The 18288-nt window shown below is 41.1% G+C and overlaps 1 protein-coding gene across 1 annotated transcript in view; it reads left to right on the top strand.

Annotated features, from left to right (window-relative positions):
- Positions 1 to 5035: 5035 nt before the first annotated feature.
- esama (endothelial cell adhesion molecule a) overlaps positions 5036 to 18288 on the top strand; it is a 72314-nt gene continuing 59061 nt past the window's right edge. Inside the window, exon 1 of the mRNA XM_021623798.3 lies at positions 5036 to 5817. Coding sequence (XP_021479473.1) covers positions 5751 to 5817 — 67 coding nt within the window. The 5' untranslated portion in view covers positions 5036 to 5750. The remainder of the gene's footprint in view (positions 5818 to 18288) is intronic.

The following is an 18288-nucleotide window of genomic DNA, read 5'->3' as shown; positions in this document are numbered from 1 at the left end:
GCACTACTGGTCAAACATTTTAGAACACCTACTCATTCAAGGGTTTTTCTTTATTTCTACTATTATCTACATTGTAGAAAATTAATGAAGACATCAAAACTATGAAATAACACATAAGGAATCATGTAGTAACCAAAGAAGTGTTAAACAAATCAAAATATGTTATATTTCAGATAATTCAAAGTAGCCACCCTTTGCCTTGATGACAGCTTTGCACACTCTTGGCATTCTCTCAACCAGCTTCACCTGGAATGATTATCCAGCAGTATTGAAGGAGTTCCCACATATGCTGAGCACTTGTTGGTTGCTTTTCCTTCACTCTGCAGTCCGACTCATCCCAAATCATCTCAATTTGGTTGGGGATTGTGGAGGCCAGGTCAGCTGATGCAGCACTCCATCACTCTCCTTCTTGGAAAAATAGCCCTTACACAGCCTGGAGGTGTGTTGGGTCATTGTCCTGTTGAAAAGCAAATGATAGTCCCACTAAGCCCAAACCAGATGGGATGGTGTGTCGCTGCAGAATGCTGTGGTAGCAATGCTGGATAAATCACAGACAGTGTCACCAGCAAACCACCCCCACACCATAACACCACCTCCTCCATGCTTTACAGTTGACCAAAAAGACCCAAAATACAAATTTCCACTGGTCTAAATTCCATTGCTTGTGTTTCTTGGCCCAAGCAAGTTTCTTCTTCTTGGTGTCCTTTAGTAGTGGTTTCTTTGCAGTATTTCAGCCATGAAGGCCTGATTCACACAGTCTCCTCTGAACAGTTGATGTTGAGATGTGTCTGTTACTTTAACCCTGTGATGCATTTATTTGCACTGCAATTTCTGAGGCTGGTAACTCTAATGAACTGGGTCTTCCATTCCTGTGGCTGTACTCATGAGAGCCAGTTTCATCATAGTGCTTGATGGTTTTTGTGACTGCACGTGAAGAAACTTTCAAAGTTCTTGAAATGTTCCATATTGACTGACCTTCATGTCTTAAAAATAATGATGGACTGTCATTTTTCTCTTTGCTTATTTGAGCTGTTATTGACATAACATGGACTTGGTCTTTTACCAAATAGGGCTATCTTCTGTACACCCCCCTACCTTGTCACGACACAACTTATTGGCTGAAACGTATTAAGAAGGACAGAAATTCCAAAAATTGACTTTTAAGAAGGCCCACCTGTTAATTGAAATGCATTCCAGGTGACTACCTCATGAAGCTGGTTGAGAGAATGCCAAGAGTGTGCAAAGCTTCCGTCAAAACAAAGGGTGAAGAATCTGAAATAAAAAATATTTTTGTATTTCTTTCACACTTTTTGGTTACTACATGATTCCATATGTGTTATTTCATAGTTTTGATGTCTTCACTATTATTCTACAATGTAAAAAATAGGAAAAATTAAGAAAAACCTTTGAATGAGTAGGTGTTCTAAAACCTTTGACCGGTAGTGTAGGTGTTTGCCTCTTCTTTACCTTTAGCCTTTTAGCGAAGATGCTTCGTTTGCTTTAGCCTCTTCGAGATGGCAGTGGCTGTTTCAACCTCACTAGTATTTAACTTCAATGCACATTGTCTTCTTAACAGGCTGCGGGCCCTGCCTTTGGCAGCAAGCCCTGTCTGTATGCGTTTTGTGGTTAAGGAGAGCGGACATTTGCTCAGGGATAGCCGAACACTGCCACAATGTCCCATAGTCGTCCACAACAGGCCACAACATTTAAATGTCCCAATTCTGAAAAATGATATCTAGAACAATTATGTATTGTTTAGGAACTCTGTCGGGGTCTCAACTTATTGTTGAGAGTTAGCATAGTATAATACACAAGGTGCAATTCCAGAATGTGGTTGTGTATTAGCAGTTTTTCTCTTGTTATGTCAGTCACACCCTTAGCGGATTTGGGAGAAAGTGGATGTTTCTAGTTTTCAGGGATACAGTATTTACAACCTAACTTCCCTTTCCCCTAGAACAAAAACAGAAGTAGGGACCACAGATGGTTGGTGGTATAACTTAATTGGGGAGGACAGGCTTGTGGTAATGGCTGGAGGGCCATAGGTGCAATGGCATCAAACACATTATTATGAGCTGTTCTCCCTTCAGCAGCCTCCACTGGTGGGGACTCTGCTCATGCGTCTTTCTACCCCTGCTACGTGAGGTCATGTCAGTCACTAGGCAGGTTTCCATTGACCCAGGTTTATTCAAAAAAAGCAATGTCGCAAAATAAATCATTGCAACATGTATAATGGAAACGGCAGAGAGGATACATTTTCTAAAGAGTCGACAACATTTTTATCTTCTTGACAGGGTGGATTTTTCTTTTGTCTGACTTTCTTTATTGTGACAAATAATGATAAACTGTGTTTTTCGAAAAAAAAATAATGCAGAATCATTTTTAAGGTACGTAGGGCACTTGATATCATTAAATAACTATAAAGCTGCACTCTACATTTAATTCTAAACAGAGGTGGGACCAAGTCATTGTTTTACAAGTCACAAGTAAGTCTCAAGTCTTAGAACTCAAGTCCCAAGTCAAGTCCCAGGTCAAGACCGACAAGTCTCAAGTCAAGTCTCAAGTCCTAAACTTTGAGTTTTGAGTCCTAAACAAGTCATAATGTGCTCTTCGCCAAATGTAATACCATTTCATATTTTTAACAAGAGTAATAGTTAGTATATTACATTTACGCAAATCGTGAATGCTTTTAAAAATATATATATTTTTTTCTTTCAAATAAACTTTATATTTCTATGGAAATACATCATGGCTACATCATGAGAAAGACCCGCACCTCCAACCCCCCATTGCGATCGACTATCGAGGATCGCAATCAGACGATGTAGACTTGTACACAATTGCCCAAATGTAACACACACACACCCCCTCTCTGTATGTGGTTACAGTAGGCTAACGTATGTCAATGGTTTCAGGAACAACAGTCGAGTTGCAAGTCACCCTATTTGTCACTCGAATCTGTCTCGAGTCCACACCTCTGATTCTGAATGCCTAGGCCAACTGCTTGCTATATAAAAAATGTAAACTATAAAAAATGATGGTTCTTTGCAGGACAAGGATTGTCCTGACTTTCAAGAGTTTTCTAAATTACTTCACCTTGCTTTTCTGGTTGACTGGCAAGTTTCACAATCCAACATTTTCAGATCTGCAGGAGTACAAGTTTCACCATGGCACGGACCATGGCAATATGTTGGCAGATGAGAATTATTACAATATAGTAAATGTTAATCAATTATTGCATTCTATCCATGCTAGCTTTCACGGGCTACCTGAGACATGAAACAGATAGGTGGAAGAGCATACAGGCTGTCGCAAATGTATTCATGCGCAATTTGCCTAATTTGCCTTAATTTTTATTTGACACTGTAGGTTTTTGCTTATTTTGTTATTTTGTTTTTTAAAAATGTGACGTCATTACATCCAGCTCTTTTTATCGACATAAGATAGATAAATGGAATCGCACTGTAACAGGCAATTGTCGCATGTATTTTCTATGAAAACTTTCTAAATGTCTACAAAGAAAATCACTGGACAAGTTAATGGAAACATAGCTACAGACAGTCACTCAGCGATTTAAAAAAAAATGTAGATTGGTTAATTATTCTAGCCAGCTATCTAAACTTGCAGTAATCATGGCCGAATAATGACCAGACACACAGGGCACGTGCCCCCGGGCCCCTTACCTCCATGGGGCCCCCATTGATTTTGTTAGTCACTCTCACTCAGATATCATATTAACATGTCATAAGTCATGGCGAATGTGTAGAATTGCAGGAAATTAGCTTTGAAAAGGCAAGAATGTCTCTCCACCCTCTGGTAAAATTGGGTCAAGTTACAGGAAATTAGCAGTAAAATTGCACATTTTTCTCTCTGCCCCATAGCTAAATTAGTAGAATTGCAGGAATTACCTTTAAAACTATGTGGGGTCACCAAATCTCAGTTAGGGCCCCCAAAAGGCTAGAGCCAGCCCTGCTTTATAGCCTGCATGGGCTTCACATCTACTAACTACAAGATATTCTAGTAAGCCTATATGTAGAGAAATTGGCTTTGAGGAAATTGCATAGGAGATTCATCAAAAATAGTCTGAACTTGAATATAAAATGAATCAAAATATAGTCCTTTTCAGTCTAGGGGCCAACATATCCGGTTTCCTTTCAGACAGTGCTGATGTTCCTTGACACAACCACCCACCCTCTGAATGTAGCAATTCAGGGGAGGTCCCGATGTAATCCATTGGCAACATTGGCAACTCTTTACGTATAGATGCGACCCATTAGCCTTTGGACTCTAATAATTTAGTAATCTTGCTGCATTAGCCTCGGCAGTATTTCCATGGCAACCGACCAGCCTCAGAGAAAGCAGAGTGAGTCAGGTATTCACCTCTAAGGGCTGGGCTTGTCTACATTCTCCACTTCCAAGTTGCCTGCTAAGTGCTGGGGGTGCCAAAGCTCTCTTGACAAGCCACTGAGGCTTGTTTCTTTGCATTAGCCACCTGAGAGATCTAAAGGAGTAATAGAACATGAATTGCAGTTTCAAGAGAGGGAAAGAAAAGTAGATCATTTTGGAATTGGTTAGATTGCACACTTATGCATTAGCCTCAATGTGTGTATCAACATATGAGCTAACCATGGCCATTGTCTGAAAAGCTTTATCAGCTGATTTGTTATATTGTAATCATTTGTAAAAAGTCACAATTTTTTAAAGGAGTTGACTGTCATCATACTGTATCATTGCCAGCCCCCATTGAGTTCCTAATTTGGAACTCAGCACACATAGCAGGTGTGTAGGCTGTCTAGATAGTAATGTCCAGAAATAGCTCTCTAGCTAAATAAATAATGTCTATGAACTGAAAAAGGCATTTTGCACTAGCCTCCAACAGTAGCCTAGTTATACCCTGAATCAGCTAATAACATATATAATATGTATCCTATATGTGCAATATACAATAAGTAATGTGTAATCAATGTACCAAGGTTCTATTTAAGCAATAACGCACGACGGGGTGTGGTATATGACCAATATACCAGGGCTGGGCTAAGGACTGTTCTTAACTATGACGCAGCACGGAGTCCCTGGATACAGCCCTTAGCCGTGGTATATTGGCCATATACCACAAACCCCCCGAGGTGCCTTGTTACTATTATAAATTGGTTACCAGCGTAATTAGAGCAGTAAAAATATGTTTTGTCATACCCGTGGTAAACGGTCTGATATACCACGGCTGTCAGCCGATCAGCATTCAGGGCTCGAACCACCCAGTTTATAATTGGGAATAGTTATTTTCATACGGTTTCTTTATTTGGGAATAGAACCACTACACCTGTAAGTGCGCAGAATGTCAAGAGTGACGTTGTTAATGTGCACAGGTGTCGGTTATTGAGGTGGCAGGGCAGAGCATTCTCACCGTGAGAACTTTGTTCGTTTTTGACGACGACCGATGCATGAACGACGAAGTCGACGAAGACATTTTTGTAAGAAAATATCTGGACACTTGCCAAAGTAGGCTGCTGGAAAAATTATTTGCGCGCTACGCTAAATGCGAACGCGAGGCTTTATCACTCTCACGTCAACTGCTGCTGAGAACGAGATGATTTAACTCCGGATAATGTCACATTGCCCACTGTAAACTCGCTACCCCAAGTCTTCGCTCTGGCGGTTCAAGGTAGTGCGAAATTGCTCACAGATAACGGGGAGACAATACATTAAGACAGGAAACAGCAGCTGTGGGTCAAACAGAAGACGCATGTTGAACTATGGAGATGTATACTTCGAGGAAACTTTGCATCTTGCTGTCGTTCACATTTTTCTTGTTTTTTACAGGTAAGACAATAGTCATTTTGAGTTTGAAATAACACAATTTATCATTTCAAAAGTAGTTGTCTTATTGTTTAGTAGGCTATATGTGGATGCAAGGTGTTTTGTAACCAACATTGTCTTCGAACTGACAACACCGACAACATAAAACAATGTTCTAGCTGCCTCCGAATGACAGTACAAAACTTGACCTAATAGACAGTGGAATTTCTAATTTTGTTGTGGAGTAGTAGACGATTAAGTTCCCGTACTCGAGATGGGGATTTAACCTGAAACACCTGTTCGTTTTCCATTGGATTTGAAACAAGTGTGTTACACACAATTCTGCTGGCCAGGGAGGATTAATCCCTTTATTATAAAATGGACACACACTGCCTGAACAGTGGACTAACACTGTTTAGCAAAGTCTTGTTTCACATCACACTATCGAGCATTCTAACATCAAATATTTTGGTCGTAATGACATTTATTTTACAATTTAACCAATTTATATATAGTTTATGGACAATGTCATATGTAGGAATAGTCTTAGATTTTGACAAAGAATTTTCAGACACGGTGCATTTTTAACGAGTGGTATTCTTTCCCAGTAAAAAAAAAAAAAAAAAGCCAAAAACGGAACCAAAGTATTCACTGGACATGGGATGTAGTGGAAACTTCCTATCTCTCTTTCCCACATCTGTCCTAGGATTCTCTGCCCTTTTCAGTGTTTTGTTTCCAAAACAATCATGTGCTGATGCTGGCAATCTCACACTAGCTCATTTCACCTTATCAGGGTGTGGCATTCATTGCCAAATAGTAATGTGTATTCCAAGGAATCATTACTTGACACAAGTTTATTGCAATCTATTCTCAAACTTTTACCTTAAGTATGAAGTGCAGAAAATACTGCTCGGTAGCTGAACAATAACCCACCTGATTTATAAATTAGTTATCTGTTTGACTCACCAACAGTCTACAGCAGGTGTGTCCCCTATGATGTAGGGGCCAAGGCATGGGAGGAAATGGTTGTGAATAGAGTCTTGCTAACAGGAAGATGGCTAGTTCTACTTGTATGCTTTCATTCCCATGGCTGTGTTTGTCTTCTCTTGAAAACAGGATAACCTGTGATTGTCTTGTTGCCTTTTCAATCACATTGTTGAGTTATGGGGGGGCGTGTTAGTGTTGTGTGTGACAGTGTTAAAACTAGTGTCTTGGAACTGAAGTCTGGAGTTAAAGTAGGCTACATTAGACTAATGTATTGTAAACACACTGCTTCACAGCAAGTGTGTGTCACACAATGCCATTAATATGACATTAAGCCAGTAGCCAGCATTATTTTTCTTTTCATCGCAGCTTCTTGCTCAGTTGGACCTTTTTAGAATCTGGGTTTGGGCAATTCCAGTGTAACAGAGTAATGCTGAGACTCACTTTTCACATTTTAAAATGTATGTCAACCAAAGTTTAGCAAACCATACACCTATGTGCAGAAGTCTACTTTGAACAATTGCCACTGAAGATGTTGCTAAAATACTTTTACTTGAGGAACATTGAAGATGCAAAGTTTGGTAGCAGAATGACAGTAAAATCTCTGTTTGTGAGCACATTTTCCAAAATCTGATAAATATTTACTCCAAATTAAGATTCAAAGATTTCTGCAGAAAGAATGGGGCTATGATATGACGCCTTGAGTTTGAGAACATCTCTTGTTTATTGAACTGCAGTAAGTGAAGTGGATCAACACCCGGTAACAGAATGACATCATGGGTCCTTAATCTGTACAACACAGAAATGCATAATTATGGATATGAATGTCATTCTCTTTATGAGGATGTATCCTGAACGAGTGCACAAAGGTAGAAAAATGTAATATCCTGCTTTGAATGTTTGGGTATTCTTCTACACACAGGCTATTATTCTAATGCGGTCTGCCACCAACAAGACCAAATTTGATATGATCCTATAAACTGCTCATGGGTGCTTTTACATGGAAATGACAGTTATATATATGTATATGTGTATATATTTTTTTTTACTTGGCCATGCTCTTTGTCCTCTCAACACAGCAGCCAACAGTACATGTTGTAATGTCAGGCGCTATAAAACATACAGTAATCATATTTAATAGGACCGTCTATTGCATGGTGTTAGTTACATTGTCCTGAGATCCCTACATCAATTAGGATTGTCAAGTCTAAGCCTAGTCATTTTGGTTTTGCTCATTTGAATGCCATTAGTCTCATATGTGTTGTAATTGTTTAAAGTGACCTTGTATTGTATCCAGTACTTTACTGAATCTCATTACTGAAGAAATGTGTTTTTATAAAAAGTCTCGCTGCTTGATGTGCCTGGACTTGTTTTTCCTAATTACTGGAGTGGGTAGGGGTGGGTCAAAGGAAAACTGTACCAGTATTGTTACAATTGAAGGCTTTTTGCTCTTTCAGTCGGATCACGAGGTGGTTCAGGGTTATCTGGATAATTTGGACCTGTAATTAATGGAAAAAAATCCTTAATGAATAATTAGACCCAATTTTAATGACCTTATACTTCCTCAAACTGTTAACTGTTTTAATGGACAACAAAGGATTTAAAATGCTATACTTAGAACAAGTTTAAAATGAGATGGAAGGAACAACACGCTAGTTGATGACACTTCCATTCCAGACACACCATCCCTGGGAAGATAATATCTTCATTTGTTTTCCAGGTGTGCTCTACAAAGGACTGACTTATTTAACAAGGTCATCCCATATGGGCTTCCGAAATCCTTCTGGGTTTGAGGAAAAGCGTGCCTGGGGAAGAGTGTCATGTGTAATACTCCCCACTTCACCTACTCTCTAGAATTCAGTGTTGTTTTTAATAGTGAGGAAGGTTCTGGACTTTATTTTAGCAACATGTCTGTCCCTCATCAAGATACAGCATGCCTTAGTCTAGGTAGTGATCATTAGGACATGCAATGTTTCTTATTGGACAAGTCCAGGTATTCCCTCCCTGTTTGTCTGTTTTCATCGCTTTGGTACCTAATAAATGCGACTCTGCCTGGCGTGTCCTCATCGTTTGGCACAGTTTGTTTCCTCCCTCCACTGTATTTGCTGCAGTGCGTTGAGTTCACCCCCCCCCCCCCCATCCTCTGGAATGCAATCTATCAAAGTTATAACAACTGTGCCTTATCTCTAATTGTTTGTTTCTTAAAATAATATGGACTGGAGGCTTGCCTAATGGCGTTTAGAGCCTGGAATACAGGCCAAATTTGAAGTTGCTGGTCTCTTGTGTGGGACTCGAGTAACTGGTATGCTTTTGATTTGTTACAGGGGATTGTGGATTTATCTGGACTATTGTTAGACGTAATGACAGAAAGAACACCAACCCATGTCACTAGTTATAACAAGGTAAAATGAGGGTTGTCCAATCAGAGAACAGTGGTCAGTTGTAATCCTGTGTATTGCCTCTGGCCATGTATCTCACATTGTGATGCATCCTTGGACCTCTGGGGAGATTGAAATTAGTTCACCCGAGTTGTGTGCTTTGCCTCTCACACAGTTATGGACAGGTATGTGAGGGCAGCTAGCATTAGTGCTAAGATAATGTTAGCAAGCGTCCTCCGCAGTTCCGCCCCTTATTAAAGTTGCCCTCGGCTGCCTTCAATCCCAGAAAATGGCTCTCAGTTTCTGATAAAACTGAATGGGAAAAACAATTAGACAATTAGCAGAGCTGCTATGTTTAGACCTACCTATAGTGATCTCTGATCCACAGACGGGAGAGAACGTGGGCTGAGGGAGGGGGGCAGCCTTTTGGAATGAAACGCGGCTCAACTAGTGGCTTCTGCCACACAGGACATCCTCCAGGCGAATGCCTCAGACAGACAGCACTTTCCTGCTGCTCTGCTCCATGACTCCCCGCATGCACTGTCCCACGAGCTACAGCAGACTACAAGCTGACCAGGGGTCATGAGAAAAGCAGTGGGTGACTTTCCCAAGTCCCAACATGCTGTGTCTGGCCTATGGACTCCCTTAGACACACTCTCTCTCTCTCTGTGTGTGTTTCTGTTTCTCCCCATCTTCCTTTCTGGAAGAGGAAATGGCCTGAGCCTGCTCGACAAATGGGCAGAGGGCTGTGTACGAGATTCCTCATATTATTTCCCCCATAAGTGACTGATTCATGACTGCTGCATGTTATAAGAACCTCTCCTGAGATCATTTGTATTGTATATTGTTTGCATATGGAGGGAGTTATTTTGAGTCTCCTGCTGTGTTTATTTCTCTCAATGTATTTGTCCCTCAGTATGGCATTGTATGTCCCTCTGGAGACACCAAACCAATGCCAGAAGATATTTATAGACTGGTTATACTGGTTTTGAAAGGGATGTCCCAAATTATAACAACGAAATGTCTTGTAAAATGACATGTCAAGCCTATAACAATGACATGCATGTCAAATCCACAGAGTAATTTCAAACAATCTGCTTACTAATTACTATTTACAAACCTTCAAGCTTATCGGGTGACATGACAGGCTGTCAAGCTGCTATGCTAGCGACTCTCTCCTCTCTGCTCACGCACCCCGACAGGCTGCTGATGTCAAACCTCTCCTCCATCTCTCTGCCTTTTTGGGAGGCATTACAGTAAGCAATTACAATACGGCCTAAGAACTAACAGGTCAACAACTGAGATGACACACACTGATAAATGTTGCTGTCTGTCAGATTCCAGCTATGGGGGGGGGGGTCTATTGTTGCGTCTAACATTTCTCCTCAAACTATGTGAAGTGCTTTGAGCTACTGGAAAAGCATTACATACTGTAGTGTACATCCAATCAATTATAATAATTGTAATTGATTAACCATTCTGTTAAGATGGACCTTATTTTTTTGGTGCAATTGCTATAACATTTTGATAATCATATCTTTTCATGTGCAAACTAGTTTCCCTGCAGGTATTGTGGTTTGTGTACTGTTTACTATGATGAAAGCCATTAAATTGGTGTCATAATACAGTCATATTGTCCTCTGCGTACGTCTGCCCCCAATCTGAATCCCCAACTCCCCTTATACACATTTTTGATGATTGAAAGAAAGATACCAGTATTCATCTCAAATCCCTGCTCACCAATTTGTCATTCTGGTTGGGGCAGGTGATATCGCTAGGTGTCGGAGTCGATTAATTGCAATTGGACAAGTGTGCCTTCTTATGCTTGGATTTCCCTTATGGGCAAAACCCCTCTTATTCTGTCTCTGCTATAAAATGACTGTGTAATGTCCTCTGAAATCCACTGTAATCCCATACGGCAAGTCAAGGCCCAGGCTCCATCAGCCAATGCCCCTACTGCAGCATGCAGCTGACGTCTTAGAAGGCACCCGCTAGCTACACCAGAGCCTTACAGGCAGGAAGGAATAGCATCGCAATAGTCCTGGTGAATGTCCACACACACACACATTCCAGCCTTTGCACCACCTGTTTGTTATATACATCAGAGGTATTTCCAGAGAACCAAACTACTCAACTCTTAACAAATTGATAATTACACTTTGCCGATTCCACCCAGAGTAATTGTGTATGCAGTAGCAGCAACGCAGCAGCCAGCCTTGTGGAAAAAGTCATTATATCCACACTATTAAGTGAAGCCCTTCAGGGCAGAGTGGATGTTGCACTTTCCTAGTGAGGGGAGGAGCAAGTGATCAAGAGGCACTGTGTAACGTGGGCTAGGAGTCACCCTAAATGTCACGGCGCTGTGCTCTTCTCCCATCATACACCCTCGACACCCCCCCCCCCCCCCCCCCCCACACACACACACACACACACATACACACAGTCATTCCTGTCCAGCACCTCCATAGCCAGTAGTTTCTCGCAGGTCCGTGCCCCTCAAGCCTCTGCCTGCCCAGCAGAGCTTTCCCCCAGGGGGGACAGGTCAACTTGTCAGCCTAGCCTCCCCCCGCTTCCCTCCTCTCATCAGCACGTCTCATCAGCACATCTCAGGTCAACCAGGAGGTTAGATCTAGGGGGACTCATTACACTGAAAGCAAGCCTGGAAAGGAGGCAAAAGCACGTATTGTGTGTGTCTGTTGGTTTGTATGTCTACAGTACTTGTTTTATATATAGATCTGTAGGCGAGCCTTCACTTGTTGGCCTTATCCTTTTATTTGCTCTTACCTTCCCTCCAATCATCCTCTCTCAGCCTTTCCATGGTGCTGTGCAATTATAGGATTTCATCCAAAGGGGTGTTTTTGGTCACAACCATGCTCTGGTGCCATATGATGTCATTATTTTGGTATCGTGGAGGTGCAGCTTTCCCACTTCAGACTGTAATTGTTGTTTATGAAAGGCATCCCCCAGTGTCAGTGTGCTGTACACATTTATAATGTACTCAACATCTTTCATACATTTCTGCACAATATCTTAGGGCAGGGGTACTCAAGTACTATTTGAGAAAATCCGGTCACGTATTTCCTCGGTGGCAAAGGTCCGGATGGATAATGTCGGCATAGTAACAAATTCCCACCTCGCAACCCATGTGACCCCAAACTGTTCACACCCCTCTTGTTGGTGAAGAGAGAATTTGCCGTTTTTAAAGCTAATTTCCTGCAATTCTACGCATTCGATGTCTTATTTGTGTTTATTATACCGTGGGTTCGAAGCCCTATGTTTTATTTTCTGTTGGGTGGAGGGGGAGACCTGCGGTCCATATTGACCCCGGTCCGGATCCGGATCGCCAGTTGCGTATGAGAGGTCTTAGGGTGTCCAATCAAAAATAGATATTTCGACCAATAGGTAAAATAATGTTAATTGTGTAGATCATCTTCTAAAAGAACCAGTTCCATGTCTCTATCATAATCCGTTCAAAACTTATTGGTGTTTTTTTTTACCCTTGTAGGATGGTCAAAATTAGGGTGATTAGGGCCAGATAAAAAAAATATATATATATATATTAAAAAAGTGGTCAAATCTGGAAAATATCATCCTGTCTGAATGCTGTGAGAATTAAGGCTACCTGGCAGGCTTTTCGTTGAACTCATCATCTTTCTTCTCAAATCCAGAGGCCATAAACCAATAATAGAGGTAAGATGGATCTTGCTAAGTTTTTTTCTCACAAACAAGCGTATCTCTGTGAAATGCCAACAAAGGTTGTTTTTTTTTCAAAGCGTTTAACATTTTATTCAGTTCGTGTCATGCAAATTTTGCTATTTGCGACCTGCGGAAACAACTTGGAAGACGAACAAAATGTAAAACCCTCAAGTTTTGGAGAGAAAGCTGCAGAGCTCTGTGCTTATTATCGGATGCATTAGGTTACGAAACTCTTTTTTTTTTTAAGAATCATATTTGTCATCACCAAAGTGCGTTTTCAATAACTCTGGGCAGAGCCAGTGGACACCCTAGATATCTCCATTTCACAATTTCTGTCAGTCTCCCTCGTCTGAGAATTGTCCTAATTAAATCATCCTTTTTTGCAGATATAAAGATGGAACACTAATCAAATTCAGAACCTCGAGTGGGTTGGTTGTTCCCCAAAACAGTTTCTCATTTGTCAAAAAAGTGTTGTACAATTTCTGTGACCCTTGCAAAAGGAATTGCTTGATAGACTTTTGAGCCAAAAAAGCTTTTCTGCCATCACTCATAATTTACAATACCCTACCAGCATTAAATGGTCACTAAAAGGCATTGATTTGAAGGAATGTGCCTCTGGGGTTGACTTTCCCATCACTGTCCCCAGTTGTTCATAATCAACATTGCTATGGCCCTTTTCAGCATTGCTTGGCCATAATGTTTGAAGTGAAGTAAGCACACCATTCTGTGTGTGAGGAAGAACAATGGAATTTAAAAAGCATATCATGTTTTAAACTAATTGCAAACTATGCTATACAGTGGTTCCCAAACCTCTCCTCGAATATCCCTAGATGTTCCACTTATAGTAGTTGAACAATTCCAGTACTAGCACAGCTGATTTCAACTAATCAAGGGCTTAGTGATTAGTTGAATCAGGTGTGCTAGTTATGGAATAGTACAAATAAGTGAAACAGCGAGGGGTGCTCAAGTATAGGTTTGGAAAACACTGCTTTACGCTAATACCACGTGTTATTTCTATCTCTTTGAATGTTTCCGCCTCACCAATGTCCTTCTCCGCCTTTGGATTGTCCCTTTCTACTGGCAATTGAGAAATTTCCCCTCGTGTGGTGGTTTCTCGCTTTTTCTGTATGCATCTACAGTATAAAGGAACAGCACCGTACTGCAGGCAGAGAGCTTCCATAATCTCTCTGGATGTCTTTGAAGAGGTAGATGTTTTTAAACTGAATGCTAAACAGGATCTATCAGGATTAAGTCTGGATTTGAGGCTGTCTAGCTTAGCTTGACTTTAAAAAAAAAAGTTGAGGGGCAGAATGAATATGTAAATACTACTATGTCAACCAATCTCTGTACAAATAATACATTTTCTTGAGGGAAACTCCACCTTGAGATTGGTGATTCGAATATATGCGTAAGATCTGTAGGTAAATGGGTACTCTAGGTTTAGACAGTCACAAATGATGCTTAACTGGTCATCATTGCCATTTTGTTAGTCTCTCAATTGAAAGCTTTCCCTCAGTGGTCATTGACGTTTTGAAACTTCATTAGGGACTGTTCATTACAGCCATTGATTTCCCAGGGAGTTACGATCCATGGGAGTCATGTCCATTAACCTGGCATTAAGCACAGTTTGCTAGGTGGGTGGGGCACTCAGGTTTGGTCTTGTTTGGCTTTTCCACACTAACTCTTTGCCCAGAAATATACCAATGACAACATGATGCAGCATATGAACTTATGAACTATCCAGAAGACTTGGCAGTAGGTTCTGACCCTCCATTTGGGAAATGCTGCTGAATTGCCCTCACTTTGAGGTGAGAAAAACTTCACTGTGATGCTTGGCAGCAAGTGGTGAGTTAGACCACACCAGAAGATGATTTGTTTTTGACTGTTATACTTAACTGGGCACACACACACACACACACACTATACAGAGTCTCTCAAATCCATATGATGAAAAGGCCCGAAAGAAATGCAGTACACTATGACAGCAAACCCCCCAGCAATCTTCCAACTGACATTCAGAGCCAACTCCAAATCAGTCAATTTCCCTAACGCTCTTTGCATATCCTCCTGCAAATATTTTCTATTCCTGTGTAAACCCTTCACCAACAGCGACTCAGTTTCCATTTATTTCGTCCCTCTATTCATTTTGCCCAGGTCCTCTCGGGTGACACGACTGGCTTTCTCATACCGTTCCTTTTAATCTCCTCCCTAATCACTCGCCTGTCTCTCCCTAACTCCACACCTAAGCAGTTGAATTTGTTACAGAAAATAATCACCTCCCATCGCAGTTAATAACACATTTTCACATTCCTCACAGAGGACTTGAGTTCTATGGCGTTACCACTGTTTTACCTGAAAACTTCAAAGTTGGGTACACGGTTATGTAAATAGTTGTTCGCGCACATGTTATGGTGTCAGATTGTTCTTGTCATTCTACTAGTGTGTCATGTTTAGTTAGCTCAGACCCTGGAGATGTGTAGACTAACTTTTACATGGCTTCTCAAGGGCCCGCTGAGTGTCCGCATATTCATTATACTGTGTGTGTGTGTGTGTGTGTGTGTGTGCGCACGCAGAAGATACAGGGAGATACTGAGCTGGAGATTTGCCTGTTTGATCGAGCTTGTGAGGATTAGACTGGGATGATGCAGGAATTGTGGATTATCAGCAAATTAGCTCGCTGGGCTTTAATCTAAGAACCGGGCGAAGCCTCAGCCACTCGAGTGGACAGGGTGTGTGTTGTGGGGGCTGCTTTGTGAATTTAAATAATATTAGGGGAGTGGGTATTGTCTGCTATTTAATTTTATGATGGTGGAGGGTGAATGAGACAGACGGACACAGACTCACCTTTGACTCGCCCGGCCCTGTTTTATAGCCTGTTATTTTGAGAATGCAGGATTTTAAAAACAAATTGTTTTTGTCACGTACGCAAGTGTGTGTGTGTGTGTGCTTGCATCTAAGAGTTGGATGTGGAGTCGGTGCTAATTGTCTCTGACTATATTTAAATGGCTAAAGGACAAAGGGATAGAATATGTAACCATGTAGTATTTTACAGCTGTTGTATTTCATTAAACCTAATGTGAAATATCACGTTCTAAAAAACAGATACGGGAAGGCTCTCTCGTCCAAAATGACATAGAGCCCGGTGAAAGATGTGTAGGACATTACCAGTAAAAAAACAACAAAAAAAAACACCATGGATATCACAGCTGAAAATTGAACAAAATGAGACTGGTAAGCCTTCTTACCACCTGAGCAATACCTCATGAATACCATTTAGAGAAACGAACGGCTGCATAAATTACTTCAAATATCTATTTTTCCTCTTTGCTATTTTGAAGTGAAGGATAGGCTCTTTCTTCTCAGTACTGGCTTAGATAGTTCCAGTAGTGTGAGCAGGAGCCAGCGCAGCCCCTCTGAAACCTGCTTGGAGCAGATAAGTCGCACCCGTGGAGGGGGCCCCGTCAGCCCCTTGTACCCTAGCACACTCCTTTTCTATTTCTGGTGGCACAATGTAAGGTAAATGTGACGCCGTTCACATGACTGACTGTGCACCTTGAGAGGGGAAAAAAAGACAAACATCTGACACATTAATTTCTCAAAGATGTGCAGAGGGGAAGGCAAGTTGCTTACACCACTCATTTACTACATACTTTTAGCGTAGCTAGCATGTCCAGTTTTTTTTATTTGTCCCTGTGTGTCCATTGGAATCACGGTCCAATTTGAGGCCTCTGGGTCGTTGGCCACTCCAGCGTATTACAACTCTTAACTAGCACACCAAAGGACAGTATTTAAAAACAGTAAAACATTTGGTAACCAAAACACAAAGAATATAATTTAATCTATTTGCTGTATATTAGGTGATGCATTGCTTTTTCAATGGACTTTCTAATGGATCGTGGTGAACATTTATTCACATACAGTTGAAGTCGGAAGTTTACATACACTTAGGTTGGAGTCATTTAAAACTCGTTTTTCAACAACTCCACAAATTTCTTGTTAACAAAGTATAGTTTTGGCAAGTCGGTTAAGACATCTACTTTGTGCATGACACAAGTAATTCTTTCAACTATTGTTACAGACAGATTATTTCACTTATAATTCACTGTATCACAATTCCAGTGGGTCAGAAGTTTACATTCACAACGTTGACTGGCCCTTTAAACAGTATGGACAATTCCAGAAAATGTCATGGCTTTAGAAGCTTCTGATGGGCTAGTTGACATCATTTGAGTCAATTGGAGGTGTACCTGTGGATGCATTTCAATGTGTACCTTCAAACTCAGTGCCTCTTTGCTTGACATCATGCGAAAATCAAAAGAAACCAGCCAAGACTTCAGAAGAAACAATTGTAGACCTCCACAAGTCTGGTTCATACTTGGGAGCAATTCCCAAATGTCTGAAGGTACCACGTTCATCTGTATAAACACCATGAGACCACGCAGCCGTCGTACTGCTCAGGAAGGAGACGTGTTCTGTCTCCTAGAGATGAACGTACTTTGGTGCGAGAAGGGCAAATCAATCCCGAACAACAGCAGAGGACCATGTGAAGATGCTGGAGGAAACGGGTACAAAAGTATCTATATCCACAGTAAAACAAGTCCTATATCGACATAACCTGAAAGGCCACTCAGCAAGGAAGAAGCCACTGATCCAAAACCGCCATAAAAAAGCCAGACTATGGTTTGCAACTGCACATGGTGACAAGATCGTACTTTTTTAGAGAAATTTCCTCTGGTTTGATGAAACAAAAATAGAACTGTTTGGTCATAAGGACCATTGTTATGTTTGGAGGATAAAGGGGAGGCTTGGCTTGCAAGCCATAGAACACCATCCCAACCGTGAAGCATGGGGGTGGCAGCATCGTGTTGTGGGGGTGCTTTGCTGCAGGAGGGCTGGTGCACTTCACAAAATAGATGGCATCATGAGGTAGGACAATTATGTGGATATATATCTCAAGACATCAATCAGGAAGTTAAAGCTTGGTCGCAAATGGGTCTTCCAAATGGACAATGACCCCAAGCATACTTCCAAAGTTGTGGCAAAATAGCTTAAGGACAACAAAGTCAAGGTATTGGCGTGGCCATCACAAAGCCCTGACCTCAATCCTATAGAAAATGTGTGTGCAGAACTGGAAAAAGTGTGTGCAAGCAAGGAGGCATACAAAGCGTACTCAGTTACACCAGCTCTGTCAGGTTGAATGGGCCAAAATTCACCCAGCTTATTGTGGGAAGCTTGTGAAAGGTTTCACCCAAGTTAAACTATTTAAAGGCAATGCTAACAAATATAAATTCAGTGTATGTAAACTTCTGACCTACTGGGAATGTGATGAAAGAAATAAAAGCTGAAATAAATCATTATCTCTACTATTATTCTGACATTTCACATCCTTAAAATAAAGTGGTGATCCCAACTGACCTAAGACAGGCAATTTTTACTA

The sequence above is a fragment of the Oncorhynchus mykiss genome, chromosome 12 (genome assembly GCF_057628025.1).
Source record: "Oncorhynchus mykiss isolate SJ-2025 chromosome 12, ASM5762802v1, whole genome shotgun sequence".
Classification (NCBI taxonomy): Eukaryota; Metazoa; Chordata; class Actinopteri; order Salmoniformes; family Salmonidae; genus Oncorhynchus; species Oncorhynchus mykiss.
The sequence above is the reverse complement of the archived record's forward strand: the minus strand, read 5'-3'. Positions and strand labels throughout refer to the sequence as shown.